Consider the following 24,338-nt stretch of genomic DNA (forward strand, 5'->3'; position numbering starts at 1 on the left):
CCCAGCTCATACACAGTGTATCCCACTCCCCCAGCTCACACAGTGTATCCCCACTCCCCCAGCTCACACAGTGTATCCCCACTCCCCCAGCTCACACAGTGTATCCCACTCCCCCAGCTCACACAGTGTATCCCCACTCCCCCAGCTCATACACAGTGTATCCCACTCCCCCAGCTCACACAGTGTATCCCCACTCCCCCAGCTCATACACAGTGTATCCCCACTCCCCCAGCTCATACACAGTGTATCCCCACTCCCCCAGCTCACACACAGTGTATCCCCACTCCCCCAGCTCACACACAGTGTATCCCCACTCCCCCAGCTCACACACAGTGTATCCCCACTCCCCCAGCTCACACAGTGTATCCCCACTCCCCCAGCTCACACAGTGTATCCCCACTCCCCCAGCTCACACACAGTGTATCCCCACTCCCCCAGCTCATACACAGTGTATCCCACTCCCCCAGCTCATACACAGTGTATCCCCACTCCCCCAGCTCATACACAGTGTATCCCCACTCCCCCAGCTCACACACAGTGTATCCCCACTCCCCCAGCTCATACACAGTGTATCCCACTCTCCCAGCTCATACAGTGTATCCCCACTCCCCCAGCTCACACAGTGTATCCCCACTCCCCCAGCTCACACACAGTGTATCCCCACTCCCCCAGCTCATACACAGTGTATCCCACTCCCCCAGCTCATACACAGTGTATCCCCACTCCCCCAGCTCATACACAGTGTATCCCCACTCCCCCAGCTCATACACAGTGTATCCCCACTCCCCCAGCTCATACACAGTGTATCCCCACTCCCCCAGCTCATACACAGTGTATCCCCACTCCCCCAGCTCACACAGTGTATCCCCACTCCCCCAGCTCATACACAGTGTATCCCACTCCCCCAGCTCACACACAGTGTATCCCCACTCCCCCAGCTCACACACAGTGTATCCCCACTCCCCCAGCTCATACACAGTGTATCCCACTCCCCCAGCTCATACACAGTGTATCCCCACTCCCCCAGCTCATACACAGTGTATCCCCACTCCCCCAGCTCATACACAGTGTATCCCCACTCCCCCAGCTCATACACAGTGTATCCCCACTCCCCCAGCTCACACAGTGTATCCCCACTCCCCCAGCTCACACAGTGTATCCCACTCCCCCAGCTCATACACAGTGTATCCCACTCCCCCAGCTCACACAGTGTATCCCACTCCCCCAGCTCACACAGTGTATCCCCACTCCCCCAGCTCACACAGTGTATCCCACTCCCCCAGCTCATACACAGTGTATCCCCACTCCCCCAGCTCATACACAGTGTATCCCACTCCCCCAGCTCACACACAGTGTATCCCCACTCCCCCAGCTCATACAGTGTATCCCCACTCCCCCAGCTCATACAGTGTATCCCCACTCCCCCAGCTCATACACAGTGTATCCCACTCCCCCAGCTCACACACAGTGTATCCCCACTCCCCCAGCTCACACACAGTGTATCCCCACTCCCCCAGCTCATACACAGTGTATCCCCACTCCCCCAGCTCATACACAGTGTATCCCCACTCCCCCAGCTCATACAGTGTATCCCCACTCCCCCAGCTCACACAGTGTATCCCACTCCCCCAGCTCATACACAGTGTATCCCACTCCCCCAGCTCATACACAGTGTATCCCCACTCCCCCAGCTCATACACAGTGTATCCCACTCCCCCCGCTCATGCACAGTGTATCCCCACTCCCCCAGCTCACACAGTGTATCCCACTCCCCCAGCTCATACACGGTGTATCCCACTCCCCCAGCTCACATAGTGTATCCCCACTCCCCCAGCTCACACAGTGTATCCCACTCCCCCAGCTCATACACAGTGTATCCCCACTCCCCCAGCTCATACACAGTTTATCCCCACTCCCCCAGCTCACACACAGTGTATCCCCACTCCCCCAGCTCACACACAGTGTATCCCCACTCCCCCAGCTCACACAGTGTATCCCACTCCCCCAGCTCATACACAGTGTATCCCCACTCCCCCAGCTCATACACAGTGTATCCCCACTCCCCCAGCTCATACACAGTGTATCCCACTCCCCCAGCTCACACAGTGTATCCCCACTCCCCCAGCTCATACACAGTGTATCCCCACTCCCCCAGCTCATACACAGTGTATCCCCACTCCCCCAGCTCACACAGTGTATCCCCACTCCCCCAGCTCATACACAGTGTATCCCCACTCCCCCAGCTCATACACAGTGTAATTCCACTCCCCCAGCTCACACAGTGTATCCCACTCCCCCAGCTCATACACAGTGTATCCCCACTCCCCCAGCTCATACACAGTGTATCCCACTCCCCCAGCTCACACAGTGTATCCCACTCCCCCAGCTCATACACAGTGTATCCCACTCCCCCAGCTCATACAGTGTATCCCACTCCCCCAGCTCATACACAGTGTATCCCCACTCCCCCAGCTCACACACAGTGTATCCCCACTCCCCCAGCTCACACAGTGTATCCCCACTCCCCCAGCTCACATAGTGTATCCCCACTCCCCCAACTCATACACAGTGTATCCCACTCCCCCAGCTCACACAGTGTATCCCACTCCCCCAGCTCATATACAGTGTATCCCCACTCCCCCAGCTCACACACAGTGTATCCCCACTCCCCCAGCTCACACAGTGTATCCCCACTCCCCCAGCTCATACACAGTGTATCCCCACTCCCCCAGCTCATACACAGTGTATCCCCACTCCCCCAGCTCATACACAGTGTATCCCCACTCCCCCAGCTCATACACAGTGTATCCCACTCCCCCAGCTCATACACAGTGTATCCCCACTCCCCCAGCTCATACACAGTGTATCCCCACTCCCCCAGCTCACACACAGTGTATCCCCACTCCCCCAGCTCATACACAGTGTATCCCCACTCCCCCAGCTCATACACAGTGTATCCCCACTCCCCCAGCTCACACACAGTGTATCCCACTCCCCCAGCTCATACACAGTGTATCCCCACTCCCCCAGCTCATACACAGTGTATCCCACTCCCCCAGCTCACACACAGTGTATCCCACTCCCCCAGCTCACACACAGTGTATCCCACTCCCCCAGCTCATACACAGTGTATCCCCACTCCCCCAGCTCATACACAGTGTATCCCCACTCCCCCAGCTCACACACAGTGTATCCCCACTCCCCCAGCTCACACACAGTGTATCCCCACTCCCCCAGCTCACACAGTGTATCCCCACTCCCCCAGCTCATACACAGTGTATCCCACTCCCCCAGCTCACACACAGTGTATCCCCACTCCCCCAGCTCACACAGTGTATCCCACTCCCCCAGCTCATACACAGTGTATCCCCACTCCCCCAGCTCACACACAGTGTATCCCCACTCCCCCAGCTCATACACAGTGTATCCCCACTCCCCCAGCTCACACACAGTGTATCCCCACTCCCCCAGCTCATACACAGTGTATCCCCACTCCCCCAGCTCATACACAGTGTATCCCCACTCCCCCAGCTCACACACAGTGTATCCCACTCCCCCAGCTCACACACAGTGTATCCCCACTCCCCCAGCTCACACACAGTGTATCCCCACTCCCCCAGCTCACACACAGTGTATCCCCACTCCCCCAGCTCATACACAGTGTATCCCACTCCCCCAGCTCATACACAGTGTATCCCCACTCCCCCAGCTCATACAGTGTATCCCCACTCCCCCAGCTCATACACAGTGTATCCCACTCCCCCAGCTCATACAGTGTATCCTACTCCCACAGCTCATACACAGTGTATCCCCACTCCCCCAGCTCATACACAGTGTAATTCCACTCCCCCAGATCATACACAGTGTATCCCACTCCCCCAGCTCACACACAGTGTATCCCACTCCCCCAGCTCATACACGGTGTATCCCACTCCCCCAGCTCACACAGTGTATCCCACTCCCCCAGCTCATACACAGTGTATCCCCACTCCCCCAGCTCACACACAGTGTATCCCACTCCCCCAGCTCATACACAGTGTAATTCCACTCCCCCAGCTCATACAGTGTATCCCCACTCCCCCAGCTCACACAGTGTATCCCCACTCCCCCAGCTCATACACAGTGTATCCCACTCCCCCAGCTCATACAGTGTATCCCCACTCCCCCAGCTCACACAGTGTATCCCCACTCCCCCAGCTCATACACAGTGTATCCCCACTCCCCCAGCTCACACACAGTGTATCCCCACTCCCCCAGCTCATACACAGTGTATCCCCACTCCCCCAGCTCATACACAGTGTATCCCCACTCCCCCAGCTCATACACAGTGTATCCCCACTCCCCCAGCTCACACACAGTGTATCCCCACTCCCCCAGCTCATACACAGTGTATCCCACTCCCCCAGCTCACACAGTGTATCCCCACTCCCCCAGCTCATACACAGTGTAATTCCACTCCCCCAGCTCACACAGTGTATCCCACTCCCCCAGCTCATACACAGTGTAATTCCACTCCCCCAGCTCACACAGTGTATCCCCACTCCCCCAGTTCATACACAGTGTATCCCACTCCCCCAGCTCACATAGTGTATCCCACTCCCCCAGCTCACACAGTGTATCCCCACTCCCCCAGCTCATACACAGTGTAATTCCACTCCCCCAGCTCACACAGTGTATCCCCACTCCCCCAGTTCATACACAGTGTATCCCACTCCCCCAGCTCATACACAGTGTATCCCCACTCCCCCAGCTCATACACAGTGTATCCCACTCCCCCAGCTCACACAGTGTATCCCCACTCCCCCAGCTCATACACAGTGTATCCCACTCCCCCAGCTCACACACAGTGTATCCCCACTCCCCCAGCTCACACACAGTGTATCCCCACTCCCCCAGCTCATACACAGTGTATCCCACTCCCCCAGCTCACACACAGTGTATCCCCACTCCCCCAGCTCACACACAGTGTATCCCACTCCCCCAGCTCATACACAGTGTATCCCACTCCCCCAGCTCACACAGTGTAATTCCACTCCCCCAGCTCACACACAGTGTATCCCACTCCCCCAGCTCACACACAGTGTATCCCACTCCCCCAGCTCATACACAGTGTCTGCCCACTCCCCCAGCTCATACACAGTGTATCCCACTCCCCCAGCTCATACACAGTGTATCCCACTCCCCCAGCTCACACACAGTGTATCCCCACTCCCCCAGCTCACACACAGTGTATCCCACTCCCCCAGCTCATACACAGTGTATCCCACTCCCCCAGCTCACACAGTGTAATTCCACTCCCCCAGCTCACACACAGTGTATCCCACTCCCCCAGCTCACACACAGTGTATCCCACTCCCCCAGCTCATACACAGTGTATCCCCACTCCCCCAGCTCATACACAGTGTCTGCCCACTCCCCCAGCTCACACACAGTGTATCCCACTCCCCCAGCTCATACACAGTGTATCCCACTCCCCCAGCTCATACACAGTGTATCCCCACTCCCCCAGCTCATACACAGTGTCTGCCCACTCCCCCAGCTCACACAGTGTATCCCCACTCCCCCAGCTCACACACAGTGTATCCCCACTCCCCCAGCTCATACACAGTGTATCCCCACTCCCCCAGCTCATACACAGTGTATCCCACTCCCCCAGCTCATACACAGTGTATCCCCACTCCCCCAGCTCATACACAGTGTATCCCCACTCCCCCAGCTCACACAGTGTAATTCCACTCCCCCAGCTCATACACAGTGTATCCCACTCCCCCAGCTCATACACAGTGTATCCCACTCCCCCAGCTCACATAGTGTATCCCCACTCCCCCAGCTCACACAGTGTATCCCCACTCCCCCAGCTCATACACAGTGTATCCCCACTCCCCCAGCTCATACACAGTGTATCCCCACTCCCCCAGCTCATACACAGTGTATCCCACTCCCCCAGCTCACATAGTGTATCCCCACTCCCCCAGCTCACACAGTGTATCCCACTCCCCCAGCTCATACACAGTGTATCCCACTCCCCCAGCTCATACACAGTGTATCCCCACTCCCCCAGCTCATACACAGTGTATCCCACTCTCCCAGCTCATACACAGTGTATCCCCACTCCCCCAGCTCATACACAGTGTATCCCCACTCCCCCAGCTCATACACAGTGTATCCCACTCTCCCAGCTCACACAGTGTATCCCCACTCCCCCAGCTCATACACAGTGTATCCCCACTCCCCCAGCTCATACACAGTGTATCCCCACTCCCCCAGCTCATACACAGTGTATCCCACTCTCCCAGCTCACACAGTGTATCCCCACTCCCCCAGCTCATACACAGTGTATCCCACTCCCCCAGCTCATACAGTGTATCCCATTCCCCCAGCTCATACACAGTGTATCCCCACTCCCCCAGCTCATACACAGTGTATCCCACTCCCCCAGCTCATACACAGTGTATCCCCACTCCCCCAGCTCACACACAGTGTATCCCCACTCCCCCAGCTCATACACAGTGTATCCCACTCCCCCAGCTCATACACAGTGTATCCCCACTCCCCCAGCTCACACACAGTGTATCCCCACTCCCCCAGCTCATACACAGTGTATCCCCACTCCCCCAGCTCATACAGTGTATCCCACTCCCCCAGCTCATACACAGTGTATCCCCACTCCCCCAGCTCATACACAGTGTATCCCACTCCCCCAGTTCACACAGTGTATCCCCACTCCCCCAGCTCACACACAGTGTATCCCCACTCCCCCAGCTCACACACAGTGTATCCCCACTCCCCCAGCTCACACACAGTGTATCCCCACTCCCCCAGCTCATACACAGTGTATCCCACTCCCCCAGTTCACACAGTGTATCCCCACTCCCCCAGCTCATACACAGTGTATCCCACTCCCCCAGCTCACACACAGTGTATCCCACTCCCCCAGCTCATACACAGTGTATCCCCACTCCCCCAGCTCATACACAGTGTATCCCACTCCCCCAGCTCATACACAGTGTATCCCACTCCCCCAGCTCATACAGTGTATCCCACTCCCCCAGCTCACACACAGTGTATCCCACTCCCCCAGCTCATACACAGTGTATCCCACTCCCCCAGCTCACACACAGTGTATCCCCACTCCCCCAGCTCATACAGTGTATCCCACTCCCCCAGCTCACACACAGTGTATCCCACTCCCCCAGCTCATACACAGTGTATCCCACTCCCCCAGCTCACACAGTGTATCCCCACTCCCCCAGCTCATACACAGTGTATCCCCACTCCCCCAGCTCATACAGTGTATCCCCACTCCCCCAGCTCACACACAGTGTATCCCCACTCCCCCAGCTCATACAGTGTATCCCCACTCCCCCAGCTCACACAGTGTATCCCCACTCCCCCAGCTCATACACAGTGTATCCCCACTCCCCCAGCTCATACAGTGTATCCCCACTCCCCCAGCTCACACAGTGTATCCCCACTCCCCCAGCTCATACACAGTGTATCCCCACTCCCCCAGCTCATACACAGTGTATCCCCACTCCCCCAGCTCATACACAGTGTATCCCCACTCCCCCAGCTCACACACAGTGTATCCCCACTCCCCCAGCTCATACACAGTGTATCCCCACTCCCCCAGCTCATACACAGTGTATCCCACTCCCCCAGCTCATACACAGTGTATCCCCACTCCCCCAGCTCACACACAGTGTATCCCCACTCCCCCAGCTCACACACAGTGTATCCCACTCCCCCAGCTCATACAGTGTAATTCCACTCCCCCAGCTCATACACAGTGTATCCCCACTCCCCCAGCTCATACACAGTGTATCCCCACTCCCCCAGCTCATACACAGTGTATCCCCACTCCCCCAGCTCATACACAGTGTAATTCCACTCTCCCAGCTCACACAGTGTATCCCACTCCCCCAGCTCATACACAGTGTATCCCACTCACCCAGCTCATACAGTGTATCTCACTCCCCCAGCTCACACAGTGTATCTCACTCCCCCAGCTCACACAGTGTATCCCACTCCCCCAGCTCATACACAGTGCATCCCACTCCCCTCGCTCACTGACAGTGTATTGCCACTCCCCTCACTCACTGGGATGTGTTCCTGCCTGAGTTGCGAATTCTCAGTATCCCTGTAATTAGTTGTTTTTTGGTGCTGGTGAACTGTAATTCTCACAGCACACACGGAGACAAACAAATTTCAAAAAATATCACTGAGGGAACTCTGAAGGAATATTTCATGAATATCACGTTTCTTAGAATTTGACATGTTACTGTCAAATTTGACATGTTACTGTTTAAACATCTGTAGCCTCTCCCCCTCAAACACTGACTTATCCCTGTAACAAGGCCCCACAGTAAACCTCTGAATCTCAGTTAAAACAAGTTTGTAGATTGAAAGCTGCTACAAGTTGACGTTTAGTTCCGGCTGAGCTAAGGACGCCAGGTTGCTCTCCTGATTGCTGCAGAGTGATGGGATGCATTCCTTTTTGAGCTAAACAGATGTCACTGAACCTATCCTGAAAGTGGAAGTGCTGTTTTGCACATTTGAATAGTGGGAACGCTCACTGTCATTTCCTGAGCCTGCCTGAAGTTCAAGCTATGAGCAACACTCTTGTGGTTTTATAATTGAACAGTGGGTATGGACATTAACTCAGGAACAGTCAGAGCAGCTAGTTGTCAAATCTATTGAAACAGTGAGGGGCTCAGCAACAAATCTAAGAGAATGGGGGAGGGACAGGAGAAGATGAATGTGAGTCATTTGCCTTCTGGAGGTGCTGCAAATTGATCCTTTTTACTGCACATCAGTGGGATTCTGTGTCGTTTTTGGGAAGGACACATTCCACCTTTTGAAGCAGCATTTACTGGAGGGATTGTGTTAGTTTGGGGTATAGACCGTCTTCAGGATCATTCGTTCGATGGAAAAGGAATTGTTTTGGTGCTGTGGCTAAGGCTGGGTGTTGGAGGGGTGGGGAAACAGAGCGTTGATGTGGCTGGAGTCAGCTGGTGTTTAAAAACCACACCCTAGAGCTGCAGTGAAGTTAGTCCCTGTACAGTGACTGAGCGGGCAGGTAAGTCTCTCATTCTCTCCCTTGTTACAATAGAATCCAGGACAAATTGTACAGCGATGCAATGAAACGGGGGGGTGAAAAAACAGCATTTATTGATTTGTCGAGACCGTTGTCAAGTGTGCAAACAAATCAAACTTTCGGAGTTGTATTTTTCCGACCAGTTCGAGAACTTGTGAAAAATGTGCAAACTAACTGTCAATCTTGGCTCTTGATCTTGAAATGTAAAATATGTGATTAAAGTTATGTTGTGAAGGCTGCACCCTCTGGCCTGGTGCCAGTGATTAACAATGTTCCATGCTGCAGAACTTAAGTGACAAATCTGGGGCGTTAGTGATTGTAAGATTGTCCCACAGCTTCTGGTCTGTAGCAGAGACTTGTGTGTGGCTCACTGTATTACTGCAACGATCATTTAGGCTCCTCCGTTGTTCTAAGGGTATTGGTTGACTGAGAACACTCAGTGAGTTGGTTGGGTGGGGTAACACAGTCCCTGAGCTGGGGGGGAGGTGGGGGGGGAGTGGGGTAACAGTATCTCTGAGTGGGGGGGAGGGGGAGCGGGGTAACAGTGTCTCTAAGTGGGGGGGAGGGGGAGTGGGGTAACAGTGTCTCTGAGTGGGGGGGGGAGTGGGGTTACAATGTCCCTGAGTGGGGGTGGGGGGCGGTGAGTGGGGTTACAGTGTCCCTGAGTTGGGGGAGGGAGTGGGGTTACAGTGTCCCTGAGTGTGGGGGGCGGGGTTGAGGGGAGAGGGGAGAGTGGGGTTACAGTGTCCCTGAGTGGGGTGGGGGGGAGGGGGGGAGTGGGGTTACAGTGTCCCTGAGCTGGAGCAAAAGTGCCAGAAAAACTACACCATTGCCTCAGAGACAATGTCAATCTGAGAATCTTGAGGCAGCCCAAGAAATCTCAACTTGCATTTGAATGGCACCTTTTAATGTAGGGAAACTCCACCCTGAAGAGTTATCTTCAGGGTGGAGTAGCCTGTCAGTTTGGAGGACATTACAGGGGGTGGGGATTTTAAACTTAAACAGCTGCAGGAGGCCATTTGTAGTTCTGGAGACTGGAAGGGACGGGTGAGTCAGAGCGAGAGAGACATTGGGTGGGAGAGCTCTGCATGAGTTTAGGAAGACAGCCAAAGTTCATGAGAGATATGGAATTTCTGAGTCAGGAGTCACGCCTGAGGATATCAGAAATGGTATGGCTAAGGCAAGGGTGGGGATTGATGGTGTTACAGCAAGAAATGGATTCTCTGCTGAGACAGGGGAAGGTTTAACGATGAATGATAGTCTCGCACTTTTAAAACAAGCTGTTTACGCCTCATCCCAAAAATAAGAACGGCTGGCAAACGCCATTTTGATCTTGGCGAGCGAGGGGCCAAATCCTGAAGACTGGGGACACTGTTCTGTTCCCTGTGCCCCACCCTCCTGTTTTTTTTTTGCCTGTCCTGCTCCCAAGCTGACCCTTGGCCTCTGCCCAGTTCAGCCTGGACTCAAATCACGGACCTCATCTGTACCCTTTGCGACTCCCCCATGGGGGTTTGAGTTTAAAACATTGGCATTAAATGCTTGCGGTGCTAGGAACGGGAGTGTCAGGAAGGAGATTGGGTGGGACCGTGCTCACAGATGTTGGGGATGGGGCGGGTTAATGTACACGATTGTCCCCACCCTAATTCCAAGCTTCCCATCAGAGTGGCCAGCTGGAGGTGTCTGCTGTGTGTGTGTGTGTGTGTGTGAGTGTGTGTGTGTGTGTGTGTGTGTTTGTCCCCCCCTCCCTGTTCCTCTATCTTACACATTTTGAAACATTCTGCAATCTCAGTGTGATTGCACAGCTTCCATCATTTAACCAATTATTGTCTTTTCTCCTTCCCATCCACTTGATGTCCATGGTCACCTTGATCTCTGCTCCAGTCTCCCGATCCAGCAGTGTCTAACATAGACTCACAACCACTAACTCCCTTCTCCCCCCCCCTTGAACCTAAAACCAGCCGAAGATGCTGGAGAAACTCAGCAGGCCTGGCAGCTTCTGTGGCGAGAGAAAGTTCAATGGCTTCTCAGGAACAGTCCTGAATCTGTCTCGTCCCTCTGTCTCTGTGTTCTGGAATGATCTACAAGAAACATTCCAGTTCTAAATAGCATGCTTCACCCTTACACAATGTAAAACTTAACAGGTTTGAGCTGGCAATGGTTGGTGTTTGGCAAACACTCAGTTAAAAGTGACGAAGAAAATGAGAATGTTATCTGGCTACAATGCTGTTGTTTCAGCTGTCTGTGCCTTTCATTCAGTCATAGAGATGTACTGCACGGAAACAGACCCTTCGGTCCAACTCGTCCATACTGACCAGTTATCCCAATCTGACCTAAACCCGTTTGCCAGCATTTGGCCCATATCCCTCCAAACCCTTCCTATTCATATACCCATCCAGATGCCTTTTAAATGTTGTAATTGTACCAGCCTCCGCCACTTCCTCTGGCAGCTCATTCCATACACGCACCACCCTCTGCGTGAAAAAGCTGTCCTTTCGATCCCTCTGAAGTTTTTCCCACTCTCACGTTAAACCTATGCCCTTTTTATTTTTGGATTCCCCTACCCTGGGAAAAAGACCTTGGCTATTCACCCCACCCAGGCCCCTCCTGATTTTTCATTTGGGTACAGTGAAATATTAGATTTTTGGAATGAGAACTGGGTTCTAACAGATGAAAGATTAGTCCTGGTCCTGAAGAAAGTGCAAACGTGGCCACTAATATTGGCAGCATTTTGGAGAGAATGGAAATTTTAAATTAGATGGCTAAGCCGTTCAGAGCAAAGCCAACTTTCTTTATTATTTTGTACAAGTTCCAGACACTTAAAAGCTCAGAATCAGTCGCGTAATTGTGTTTGATTTGGTTCTCAATTTCAGATCGAGGGGTCTTAGCCCCATTCCATCCATCGATTCTTTAGATGTTTGATTAGATTTTAGTGGGAGGATTATGATTTGGCCTCAAATGTAGTTTGGCCCATCCTGCGGTCTGCTGTTTGGTTCATAGACATGTGTGTTCTGGCAGCAGTCTCTTTGCCAGTAACAGTTCAACTTTTCAGTTTAAACGTTGCTATGGTTTTAGAAGAATCGCACCCACAGACACATTCCATTCTGCCTGTGTAATGAGGGAGAGCTTGCAGATTGCTTGTGCTAGCACAAGTCTTAATCTGTCCCTCTGCTTGTTCACACAGCAATCTCAGACTTCCAAGTGGTTTGAGTCACACACTTTGGAACAATGTGACTTTCATTGTTTCAGAGCTTTCCTTAGCCTGCAGATTCCAAAAGGCCATCGCGCTCTGTGCAATGTTTATTGAGCAGCAGGGGCATTTCAGAAAGAGGTGGAAATCTCCCAGTCTGGCTCGCTGTTTGCAAGTGTGATTCACTCTTTCCAGAATGAGGCAGAAGTTTGGCAATGAGTGAGCTATTTCTCATCCTGCTCTACCAGCTGTGGAGAGGGAGAGGAAGCCAGTGATTCACCAATGACTGGGGAATAGATAAAGCTGCAGACCTTGTGCACAGTGCTGTTAAATTCACCTCGTCGCAGGAGAAACCATGTTGAAAACTCTTTACCTTTTTGATCCTTTCTCCATCCTAGATTGTACCAAAGACAAAAAATGGAAATTCATGACATCTTATCCGAAGTGTGCCTGGGCAGTGATGAGGTGAGTATCTGAATGCATCCCCAAACTATGCGAGTGGGTCCAGTTACTGGGTGAGTGTCAGGGTTTTGGGACAGTGGAGCTGTCTGTAGGGGGCAGCATTTTGGGATTAGATGAGTGGGGAAACAGGCCCTTCGGCCCAACCAGTCCACACCGACCCTCCGAAGAGTAACCCAACCAGACCCATTTCCCTCTGACTGACGCATCTAACACTACGGGCAATTTAGCATGGCCAATTCACCTGACCTGCACATCTTTGGACTGTGGGAGGAAACCCACGCAGACACGGGGAGAATATGTATGGGAATTGAACCCAGGTCCTTGGTGCTGTGAGGCAGCAGTGCTAACCACTGAACCACCATGCTGCCGCCTAGAACATGGGCTTTGAAATCCTGCTGATGGCCTTTCTCTGACTGTAGCAAACACTTCTGTTGCTTCACGACCATAAAGTTTCTTTCGGGCCATACAGCACAGAAATGGCCCTTCGGTCCATTGAGTCTGCTCTGACCTATCTACACGAAAACCACTTTCCACTGCTGGCCTGTGAGCAGAAACTTGTCCAAACAATGTGGGGGTTGGACTAGGATGGATCACACAAGACCAGGTTATTCACCCAGGGTCAGGGTGGCACGGTGGCTCAGTGGTTAGCACTGCTGACTCACAGCGCCAGCAACCCCGGTTCGATTCCAGACTCAGGCAACTGTCTGTGTAGAGTTTGCACATTCTCCCTGTGTCTGTGCGGGTTTCCTCCCACAGTCCAAAGGTGATTTGGAGATGCCGGTGTTGGACTGGAGTGTACAAAGTTAAAAATCACACAGCGCCAGGTTATAGTCCATAAGGTTTAATTGGAAGCACTAGCTTTCGGAGCATTGCTCCTTCATCAGGTGATTGTGATGGGCAGGTTAGGTGGATTGGCCATGCTAAATTGCCCATAGTGTGCAGAGATGTGTGGGTTAGGAGCATTAATCTGGGGTAAACATAGGGGAATGGGTCTGGGTGGGTTACTCTTTAGAGGTGTCGGTTCGGACCTGTTGGGCCGAAGGGCCTGTTTCCACATTGGAGGGATGCGATGATTTCAGTCAATCACAGGGCTTGAGCTCAATGACAATGGGGACTCCAAACTTTTCAGTCCCCTGCAACCGCAGATTGCGGTGGTTCACGGACTCCCAGCTCAACTGCTTATGCTGTGGAGTCCGTGGACCATGTATATATTGGGTGTGGGCATTTGCACTCCCTTTTTGATTTTCTTAAAAACCTCCTCCTCTGCTTTTGGTTGCACTTCAGTCCCACGCTCCTGATCTTCGGGCACCCGGTACGGAGGAGGGAGGGCAGGTCCGAGGACCTCCTCGTGGGTCTGCTCCTGGGCCTGGCCAAACTGGCCATCAACAGGTCCAGGCAGCGGGCCATGGTGGGGGCCGTAAGGGCCGACTGCCTGCCCCTCTTCCACGGTTGCGTTAGAGCCCGGGTGTCCTTGGAGAAGGAGCACGCGGTGTCCACCAACACCCTGGAATTGTTCAGGGAGAGGTGGGTGCCGCAGGGAGTGGAGTGCATTATTTCCCCCTCCAACTCCATTTTGATTTAATCCCTACCCTCCCCTTCACTGTTTTGATCACACAGCATTGCCCTTTGATGTGAAGGGCAGTGCTTGTCACTGGCCACTCGGGTGTTTCCTATCTTCCTGGTGGTGGAAATCGAATAAAGATTCGTGCACCTTGTGTCTCTCACTGTGTCTCACACCCGCACATACACATCATGGGTGCTGGGGGAAAAATATGCACTAGGCGGTAGTGGGGGGGTTAATTAAAAAAAAATTTAAAAAATAAACAGGAGTCTAGGGGAAAAAATAAAAGAAGAAAAAACAAAAAAGAAAAAAAAAGAAAAGAAAAACCGGAAGATTGTCTGAGGGAGCCTGATCAGTGTGAAAGACCTCCCATGTGCAGATAAAGGGTGACTTGGTGACCAGCCTCTATGGAGTTATTTCAGAAGGAAAAAAAAAGAAAAGCAAAGAAAACCCAGAAGATTCAGAGAGTCTCCTCAGCGTAGGGATAGGCTGTGAGCTGTTTGCTCAGAGCCCATGTATACTGCCATGTCTTGGTGACAGGATATTGCCCTCTATGCAGTTATTTCAGTCTCCAATTATCTGCTAACATTCTCATTCCAATATTTTGAATTCCTCTGGACTCAGTTGGTCAATCTTGATTGGTTGCACACTCCACAAAACATGAGGTCATCTAAAACCTCTTAAACTGCCATCTCAGAGTCATAGAGATGTACAGCACAGAAACAGACCCTTCGGTCCAACCTGTCCATGCCGACCAGATATCCCAACCCAATCTAGTCCCACCTGCCAGCACCCGGCCCATATCCCTCCAAACCCTTCCTATTCATATACCCGTCCAAATGCCTCTTAAATGTTGCAATTGTACCAGCCTCCACCACATCCTCTGGCAGCTCATTCCATACACATACCACCCTCTGTGTGAAAAAGTTGCCCTTAGGTCTCTTTTATATCTTTCTCCTCTCACCCTAAACCTATGCCCTCTAGTTCTGGAATCCCTGACCCCAGGGAAAAGACTTTGCCTATTTATCCTATCCATGCCCCTCATGATTTTATAAACCTCTATAAGGTCACCCCTCAGCCTCCGACGCTCCAGGGAAAACAGCCCCAGCTTGTTCAGCCTCTCCCTGTAGCTCAGATCCTCCAACCCTGGCAACATCCTTGTAAATCTTTTCTGAACCCTTTCAGGTTTCACAATATCTTTCCGATAGGAAGACGACCAGAATTACACGCAATATTCCAACAATGTCCTATCCAGCTGCAACATGACCTCCCAACTCCTGTACTCAATACTCTGACCAATAAAGGAAAGCATACCAAACGCCTTCTTCACTATCCTATCTACCTGTGACTCCACTTTTAAGGAGCTGCTCCTTGGTCACATCAACTCTTGCTCACGCTTTGTTAGCACGGTCAGGTGCCATGCTATCATGGAGTTTGATGAAGTGCTGATTTTGCTTTTGATTTAGTCACTTAGTGGTACCTAACAAAGAAGGGAGGGGGTTGGTTAGCGCAGTTGGCCGGATAGCTGGTTTATGACACCAACAGCATGCATTCAATTCCCATCACTGGCTGAGGTTCCCACGAAGAGTTCTCCTTCTTGATTACTCCCCTCACCTGAGGCATGGGTTAAACCACCACCAGTCTCTCTCTCTCTCTCTCTCTCTCTCTCTCTAGTGAGACAGCAGCCTGTTGGCTCTGGGGTGACTTTACCGACTGGACCATTGCAGTGACGAGGGAGCCCCCAGAGTCTGAAGTTGTTCAAGTACAACGTTGCTGACTCGGACCCTGGCCGCCACTCCCAGTTCACCCAGCCCTCAGAAAGCTGGGCTTGCGCACACAGTCTTCTGTCTTCCCCCCAAATGTTTATGAAGGTCTGCTTCTGTTCCCATAGTCAGAGAGTTGGAAGTAAAGTCCCTGGCCAAGCACACATACATAACGATGATTTTGTCAGTCTTTGTTTTCCAGTGCCCAGCCCTTTCCGCTTATTGGTTTTGGCGCCGTGACAGAACAAATCATGACTTTTTGCTGAGAAAATGCCTCTGAGCTGGGAGGGAGCTATTAGCAATTTTTAACACGTCTTTATGACGGTGTCAAGTTACTTTCCATTTTCAAAGACTGTAGATAGTTCCGTCTCTCTGTCCAGCTGTGTTCTCACAGGGTTCTTACAATATGGATGCAGGCCATTTGGCCCATTGAGTGCAAACTAACCCTCCCAAATGCATCCCACCCAGACCCTCACCCCACCCCCCCCCCCCCCCCACCCCCTTACATTTCCCATGGTTAACCCACCTAGTCTGCGCATCCCTGCACACAGTGGGCAATTTAGCACGACCAATCCTCCCTGACCTGAGCATCTTAGTCAAGCTTTCCCTTCCCAGGGCCTATCACAGAATGTCTACAGTGTGGAAACAGGTCCTTCAGCCCAACAAGTCTACACCGAATGTCCAAAGAGTATCCCGCCCAGACCCATTCCCCTACATTTAACCCCTGACTAATGTACCTAACCTGCACATCCATGAACACTATGGGCAATTTAGGCAAAAGTGAGATCTGCAGATGCTGGAAACAAGAGTCGAGATCAGAGTGGTGCGGGAAAAGCACAGCAGGTCAGGCAGCATCCGAGGAGCAGGAAAATCGATGTTTCAGGCAAAAGCCCTTCATCAGGAATAGAGGCAGGGAGCCTCCAGGGCAGAGGCTGGGTGAACTGGGAGTGGCAGCCAGAGTCCGAGTCAGCAACGCTGTACTTGAACAACTTCAGACTCTGGGGGCTCCCTCGTCACTGCAATGGTCCAGTCGGTAACATCACCCCAGAGCCAACAGGCTGCTGTCTCCACCCTGGAGGATCCCTGCCTCTGTTCCTAATGAAGGGCTTTTGCCCGAAACGTTGACTTTCCTGCTCCTCAGATGCTGCCTGACCTGCTGTGCTTTTCCAGCATGGCCAATCCAACTGACCTGCACATCTTTGGATTGTGGGAGGAAACCCATGCTGACATGGGGAGAATGTGCAAACTCCACACAGAGAGTTGCCCGAGGTTGGGATCGAACCCAGGTCCCTGGCACTGTGAGGAGGTACTGCTACCCACTGAGTCACCATACTGCTCACTGCACTTCTTTCCCATTGCTCTGTTCTCTGCACTTGATTCAGTTTCTTTCCTTCCCCTCGGTCTGTAATTCTCTCCTGCCTGTTGTCTCCCCTCCCCTGTTCTCCAGTCCCTTTGGTCCTTGTTTCTGGCCTTCACTTCCTTGAAGCCCAAAGCACGCAGCCTGGACGTGTCAGACCAGCCGAGATTGCTCAGAAACTGGGAATCTCGCTCGGAAGTCAGGGATCCCCCGCTCGAGGCTTGGATTTAGGAAACTGTGACGTTGGCAAGCAAATCGTAGCATCCCTCCAGTGTGGAAGTGGGCCATTCAGCCCATCACACTGCCCATCCCACACAGACCCATCCCTCCCCACCCTATCCTATGGCTAGCCCACCTAGCCTATACATTCCTGGACACCATGGACAATTTAAAATGGCCAATCCACCCTATCCTAAAGAGGAAAGAATTGATTGGATTCTGGCTGACTATCCACTTGGCTCAGAGTTAGTGTTTGAAATGTCTTTGATGGGTGATGGGTCTGGAAGGATTTGAGGTGTCAGTGAACTGTCGATTTAAAGGTCACTTTGCTTGATTGTGGACAGGAGTTGAGTGAAGGGCCAAGGTCATGGAGAGGTACAAATTAAACGAGGAATGACAATACACAAATAACATAGTGATGGGTCATCAATGAATGGGATAAAGGTTTGAAAATTATGAATGTTTTAGCGTACAAATAATTCTAATATGTTACAAATCACCTGGGGAGGCAGTGGCTTAGTGGTGTTATCCCGGGAATGTTAATCCAGAGACCCAGGGAATGTTCTGGGGAGTTGGGTTTAATGCTGGAATTAAGGGTCTAATGATGCCCATGGAATGATTGTCGAAAGAAAAAAAAACCCCATCTGGTTCACTAATACCCTTTCGGGAAGGAAACTGCCATCCTTACCTGGGCTGGCCTCCAGACCCACAGTGATGCCGTTGACTTAAAACTGCCCTCTGGGGCAATTCGGGATGGGCACTAAAAGCTGATCTACTCAGTGATGCTCTCAGTCTGTGAATGATTTTCTTTTTTAAAAATGCAGGCCTCCTTAATTTATAAAATAAAAATGAAATGTCTCTTCCTGTCCACATTTCGTATCCAATTCATTGAGCACTTGCTGGAGACCATGTCCAGGTTGAGGGAGCTAGGGTTTTTCTCATTGGAGCAAAGAAGGATGAGAGGTGACTTGATAGAGGTCTACAAGATGATGCGGCATAGATAGAGTGGATAACCAGAGATGTTTTCTCAGGGTGGAAATGTCTGTCACGAGGGGGCATAATTGTAAGGTGATTAGAAGAAGGTTTAGGGGAGAGGTCAGAGGTAGGTTCTTTACACCGAGAATATGCACTGCCAGCGGTGGGAGTAGAGTCAGATACACTAGGGACATTAAAGTGACTCTTGAATAGGCACGTGGATGATAGTAAAATGAAAGGTATCTAGGTTCGTTTTATCTTAGAGTAGGATAAAAGGTCAGCACAACATCGAGGGCCGAAGGGCCTGTACTGGGCTGGACTGTTCTACATTGTCAAGCTGCATCCATTGAATTCTCAGATGGGGCCTGGAGAGGGGCAGAGTTTGCAATGTGCTGCTTGTGAGACTCTGGGAGCTCCCTCATCAGCCTGTGTGTCCAGGTCGGTGTTCCTGGGCAGAGTAAACCAACAGCTTTCCCTTCCCAGCAACGTTTGGAAGTTTGCTGGGAAACCCATCAGTGACAGCAATTGGTTTGGCGGGAATGTGACATGGGTGGGATTCACGGGAATACTCCCCTGAGTGGATTACTGGCAGTGCAGTGACGGAGGTCCCGGGAGTTAGGACTTTCCGAGGACGTTTCTGGGATTGTGGTGGCAGGATTCTGAAAGTTGGGGTGAGAGGATCCCCAGGATGGTGACGGAGAGAGGGTGAACTCCTTATCTTATCTTTCAGCTCTCTGATGGGGCCACAGTGAAACCCCTTGCTAACTTCAACGCAGAGAAAGAAGCTGCAGAGCTGGACCATGCTCTTAAAGTCAAAGGTAAGCTCCTGGCTTTGGGTTGGTGCTGAGGATGAGCCCACATCGATCAGGGACTGTGTTTTATTGCTGTCATCATTCAGGTTGTGTTCAGCCTGCACTTCCTCCAAATGCAATCCACGCTCAAACTTCATAGAATCCCTTCAGTGTGGAAACAGACCCTTCGGCCTAACATTCCATACCGATCTTCCGAAGAGTAACCCACCCAGACCCATCCCCTTACCCTATATTTACCCTAATGCACCTAACCTACACATCCTTGAACTCTTGAGTAATTCAACATGGCCATTCTACCCTGACCTGCCCATCTTTGGACTGTGGGAGGAAACCGGAGCACCTGGAGGGAACCCACGCAGACAGGGGGGGGAGAATGTACAAACTCCGCACAGTTGCCCGAGGCTGGAATCGAACCTGGGTTCCTGGCGCTGGGAGGCAGCAGTGCTAACCACTGAGCCACTGTGTTTCCCTCCGTGACCTCAATCTTACCTCAGGGTCAGTAAGACCTGATGCTGACTCTTCCCACAATGGCCTTACTCTGACCTGACCCCCAATGTTGAGGATGCACCACCTTTAGATTTCATTTGATTTATTGCTGTCACGTGTAAAGTGAAAAGTTTTGTTTTGCGGGCAGAGCGGGCAGATCATAGCAAACAAGAACACACAGATTATAGGGTGCTAAGACAGAGCGAGATATATAGGGTTACAGCTGCACAGGAGCAGCACAAAGCAAGGTCAAAATTAGATTTGAAACTTGAGAGTTCTGCTCAGCAGTCTAATAACAGCGGGGAAGAAGCTGCACAAGAATCTGTTGCTATGTGTGTTCAAGTTTCTGTATCTTCTGCCTGCTGGGAGAGGTTGGAAGAGAGCATTACTTGGTTGGCAGGGTCTTTGATGATGTTGGCTACCTTTCGATTCCTAATGAGTCAACATCAGGAAGTGTACATAAACTGAGGCCCACATCTGGGATTAGGATTCCACAGCACTCATTCACAGGAGAGCTGGGAATTTCTCCCTAGAGGTCAGGACAATAGTTCTCCCTCGACCAACATTGTCATGAACAGATTATCGTTTCATTAGTTGCTCAATTGTTCAGAACCTGAGCACTGCTGAGAGAAAGAGTCGAAGAGCGTGGTGCTGGAAAAGCGCAATTGATCGGGCAGCATCCGAGGAGCAGGAGAGTCGACGTTTCGGGAATGTGATTCCAAATGAAGAGCTTATGCCTGAAACGTTGACTTTCCTGCTCTGCGGATGCTGCCTGACTGGCTGAGCTTTTCCAACATCACACCTTTTGACTCCGATCTCCAGCATCTGCAGACCTCACTTTTTTTCACTTGCTAAAGAAACAAGCAGACTGTAGAAACTGTTCACCTCATCAGGACAAGACGCAAGAATGCCACGTTTCAGCACTTTATAATACTTATGAAACAGGGAGCTGGTCAGTTGGCAAATGGAATTTGATCGAGCCATTGCCATGGAGAATGTACAGGTGTGGAGGGAGTCTCCCCAAGCTTTTGTTAAATTGCAACAAATGAAGGCACTGGGCCTCTTTCAATGAAGTCACCATGGCAACGGCTTGACCAGTCTAAGCTGGACTGCATTTTTTTGTATTTGACCAGAGGCTTTGAGGTTCCCTGGTGCATGCTCCATGGCAACTCCTGACCAATCAAAGTCCACCGGTCATCCAATCATCCCCCTTCTCCTCAAGCCGTATAAATTCCTGATCAAACCTGACATTCTTTGATGGATTCCTGATGAACACCGAGTCAAAACCCTTTGATAGCACGCTACCTTTTGTCGGCAATATCGGTTCATTGTTTTGTTGCCGTTTGCGGGGGTTGGGGCACGGCTCGGTGGTGCACTGCTGCCTCACAGTGCCAGGATCCTGAGTTCGATTCCACCCTTGGGTAACCCGTCTATGTGGAGATTGCACATTCTCTGTGTGGGTTTCCTCTGGGTGCTCTGTTTCCTCCCACCATCTGAAGGTGTGCAGGTTAGGATCGATTGGCCGTGCTAAATTGCCCGTCGTGTTCAGGGATGTGCAAGTCAGATGGGTTAACCCTGGGAAAAGAGTGTGGTGCTGGAAACGCACAGCCGGTCAAGCAGAATTCGAGGAGCAGGAGAGTCGACATTTCAGGCATAAGCTCTTCATCAGGAATGTGGATGAAGGGCTTACGTCCGCAATGTTGACTCTCCTGCTCCTCGGATGCTGCCTGACCGGCTGTGCGATTCCAGCACCACACGTTTGGACTCTGATCTGCAGTTCTCACTTTCCCCCCCGACCACGAGAAATGCAAGGGTTATAGGATGGGAGGAGGGGCTGAGGGGGGGGATGCTCTTCGGAAGGTCGGTGCGGACACGATGGGCTGAATGGCCTGCTCCCGCACCATAGGGATTCTATGATTCTTACCATGCAGTGATTGGTTGCACAACGTTGACCACACTTTAAACCTGCTTCTTTGGATGGTAAGGGTCTTTGGGTGGTTCGGATTCTGCCTGCTGAGACCGGTCCTGCGGTGTTAAGGGAAACCGCTGATGTCGGGATTTGAAGCTGTCATCTTCTGTTCCGTGTGTTAGGTTTGGACGAGCACACTCTCATCGACATACTGACGAGGTGTAGCAATGCACAAAGACAGGACATCGCCTTCCATTATGAAAGAAGCACTAAGTATGTAAGTACCTCCTGGTTATCGATTGGTCAACCTTCCACCTGGTGTATGGGCAGTTTGTTAAACATCCCAGAGACAGGCCAGTGCAGACCACCCCTTCGACAGATAACAGAACATCAGGTGGGCAGCACTCAAGGAGGTCAAAGGACCAATAAGAGTCAACACACTCAATGTTTCTGGGGGGAAATTAGCGAGAGAACTCGTGAGGGGAGATGAGGCAGGAGGAACGAATGGAGGGGAAACGGGAAGATGGAGGGGTGGAAGGAATGGAGAGGAATTGAGAAGGAGGGAGAAGAATTGGAGGGGAAGTGGGGGGACTGAGGGGAAACGGGGGGGGGGGGGAATGATGAAGGGAGGGGAAATGGAGCGATGGGGAGGGGAAGAGAGGGGAAGTAGAGAGATGGAGGGAGAGAAATGGAGGGGAAATGGAGAGATGGTGGGGATGGGGAAATGGAGGAGGGAGATGGAGGAGGAAATGGGGGGGCAATGGGAGAGGAAGAAAAGGATGCAGAATGCAGAAGATTGAGAGGAACAGAAGGAACTTGGGGAGGAGAGAAAATAGAGGATTGATAGATTAAATTTAATTCCATTGTCCCATTGGCGTGTTCACGTCACACCTGTTAATATCACCACAGTGCAGATGCAAACGAAACCAAACCCAGCATCAGCAGGTGAAATAGTGGTCGCTATGCGAATGCAGAGCTCACTGTCACCCAGCTGTTTGAACTGTTATGTGAAAGGAGCATGCTTCAGGAATGAAGATGGAAGGACTTTGGGCAAGGTCCAGTTACAATCCGCAGACAGGATGGGCATACAGGCTGTTTCTGTTATTTTGTGTTTGAGACTTACAGGCAATTTAAGTTTCTATTTACCTCCAATACCTAAAGCCTTGTTTCATTATAGTTGAGATTTTCTGGCTTATTGATACGTTTAGATATTTTTAATCGTCCTCTTCAGACATCTCTGGAGCAGGTAGAGCTTGAAGCCAGATCTTCTGACCCCCACAGATAGGGACACTGCTACAAGATCCTGAGTAAGCTGTGTCTATTGATTACATTTAGATTCCCCACAGTGTGGGAACACAGGCCCTTTGGCCCAACAACTCCTCACCGACCCTTCGAAGATTAACCCACCCAGACCCATTTCCCTCTGACTAATGTACCTAACACAATGAGCAACTTGGCATGGCCAATTCACCCGGCCTACACATCTTTGGATTGTGGGAGGAAACCGGAGCACCCAGAGGAAACCCACGCAGATACGGGGAGAACGTGCAAACTCCACATTGACAGTTGCCCGAGGTGGGAATTGAACCCAGGTCCATTGTCCCACTGTGAGGCAGCAGCACTGACCACTGTGTCACCGTGCCACCCCAGGGTGTTGCAGGCAACACCATAATTCTGGTCAATTTAGTCAAGGCTGTGCTGTTTCTTCTTTAAGTGATGGCAAAGAGATGGGTGACCTCCACGTCAGTCATAGGTCAGATTAATCAGATCAGATCACAGAGGATTCAGCAACAAAGGTGTCAGGACTGAAGGAGTGGACTCTGCGTGTTGTGGGATCGGAAACTCTGTGGTGGTTCAGAGTTGCCTGTTTCACTCTGTAAAGAGAGCTCTTCCTCGGAAGCAGTTACATTTGATTTTAAACTTTCTAACTCCCATTGTCCTTATGATTAGCACTGCTGCCTCACAGCACCAGGGACCCGGGTTCGATTCCAGCCTCAGTCTGTGTGGAGTTTGCACATTCTCCCAGTGTCTGCGTGGGTTTCCTCTGGTTTCCTCCCACAGTCCAAAGATGTGCAGGTTCGGGTGGATTGGCCATGGGAAATTGCCCATTAAGGGATGTGTAGGTTAGGTACATTAGTCAGGAGTAAATGTAGAGTAATGGGATAGGGGAATGGGTTTGGGTGGGATACTCTTCACAGGGTTGATGTGGACTTGTTGGACCGAAGGGATTCTATGATACCTGTTTTTCCCAGCACTGTTCCTATCTCACTCACTCTGACACGCACACGCACACGCACACACACACATACACACACACAAACATACACACACGCACACGCACACACACAAACACACGCACACACACACATACACACACGCACACACATACACAAACACACACACATACACAAACACACACACATACACACACACATACACACACACAAACACACACACACACGCACATACACGCACACATACACGCACACACATACACGCACACATGCACA

General features: G+C 51.6%; 1 protein-coding gene across 1 annotated transcript in view; it reads left to right on the forward strand.

Annotated features, from left to right (window-relative positions):
* Nucleotides 1-8,635: 8,635 nt before the first annotated feature.
* The window catches only part of LOC140458483 (annexin A2-like), a 73,060-nt gene continuing 57,357 nt past the window's right edge, over nucleotides 8,636-24,338 (forward strand). Inside the window, exons 1-4 of the mRNA XM_072553147.1 lie at nucleotides 8,636-9,079; nucleotides 12,683-12,749; nucleotides 19,352-19,439; nucleotides 22,011-22,105. Of these exons, the coding sequence (XP_072409248.1) occupies nucleotides 12,702-12,749; nucleotides 19,352-19,439; nucleotides 22,011-22,105 (231 nt within the window). The 5' untranslated portion in view covers nucleotides 8,636-9,079; nucleotides 12,683-12,701. The remainder of the gene's footprint in view (nucleotides 9,080-12,682; nucleotides 12,750-19,351; nucleotides 19,440-22,010; nucleotides 22,106-24,338) is intronic.

Source organism: Chiloscyllium punctatum, chromosome 33 (assembly GCF_047496795.1).
Source record: "Chiloscyllium punctatum isolate Juve2018m chromosome 33, sChiPun1.3, whole genome shotgun sequence".
Classification (NCBI taxonomy): domain Eukaryota; kingdom Metazoa; phylum Chordata; class Chondrichthyes; order Orectolobiformes; family Hemiscylliidae; genus Chiloscyllium; species Chiloscyllium punctatum.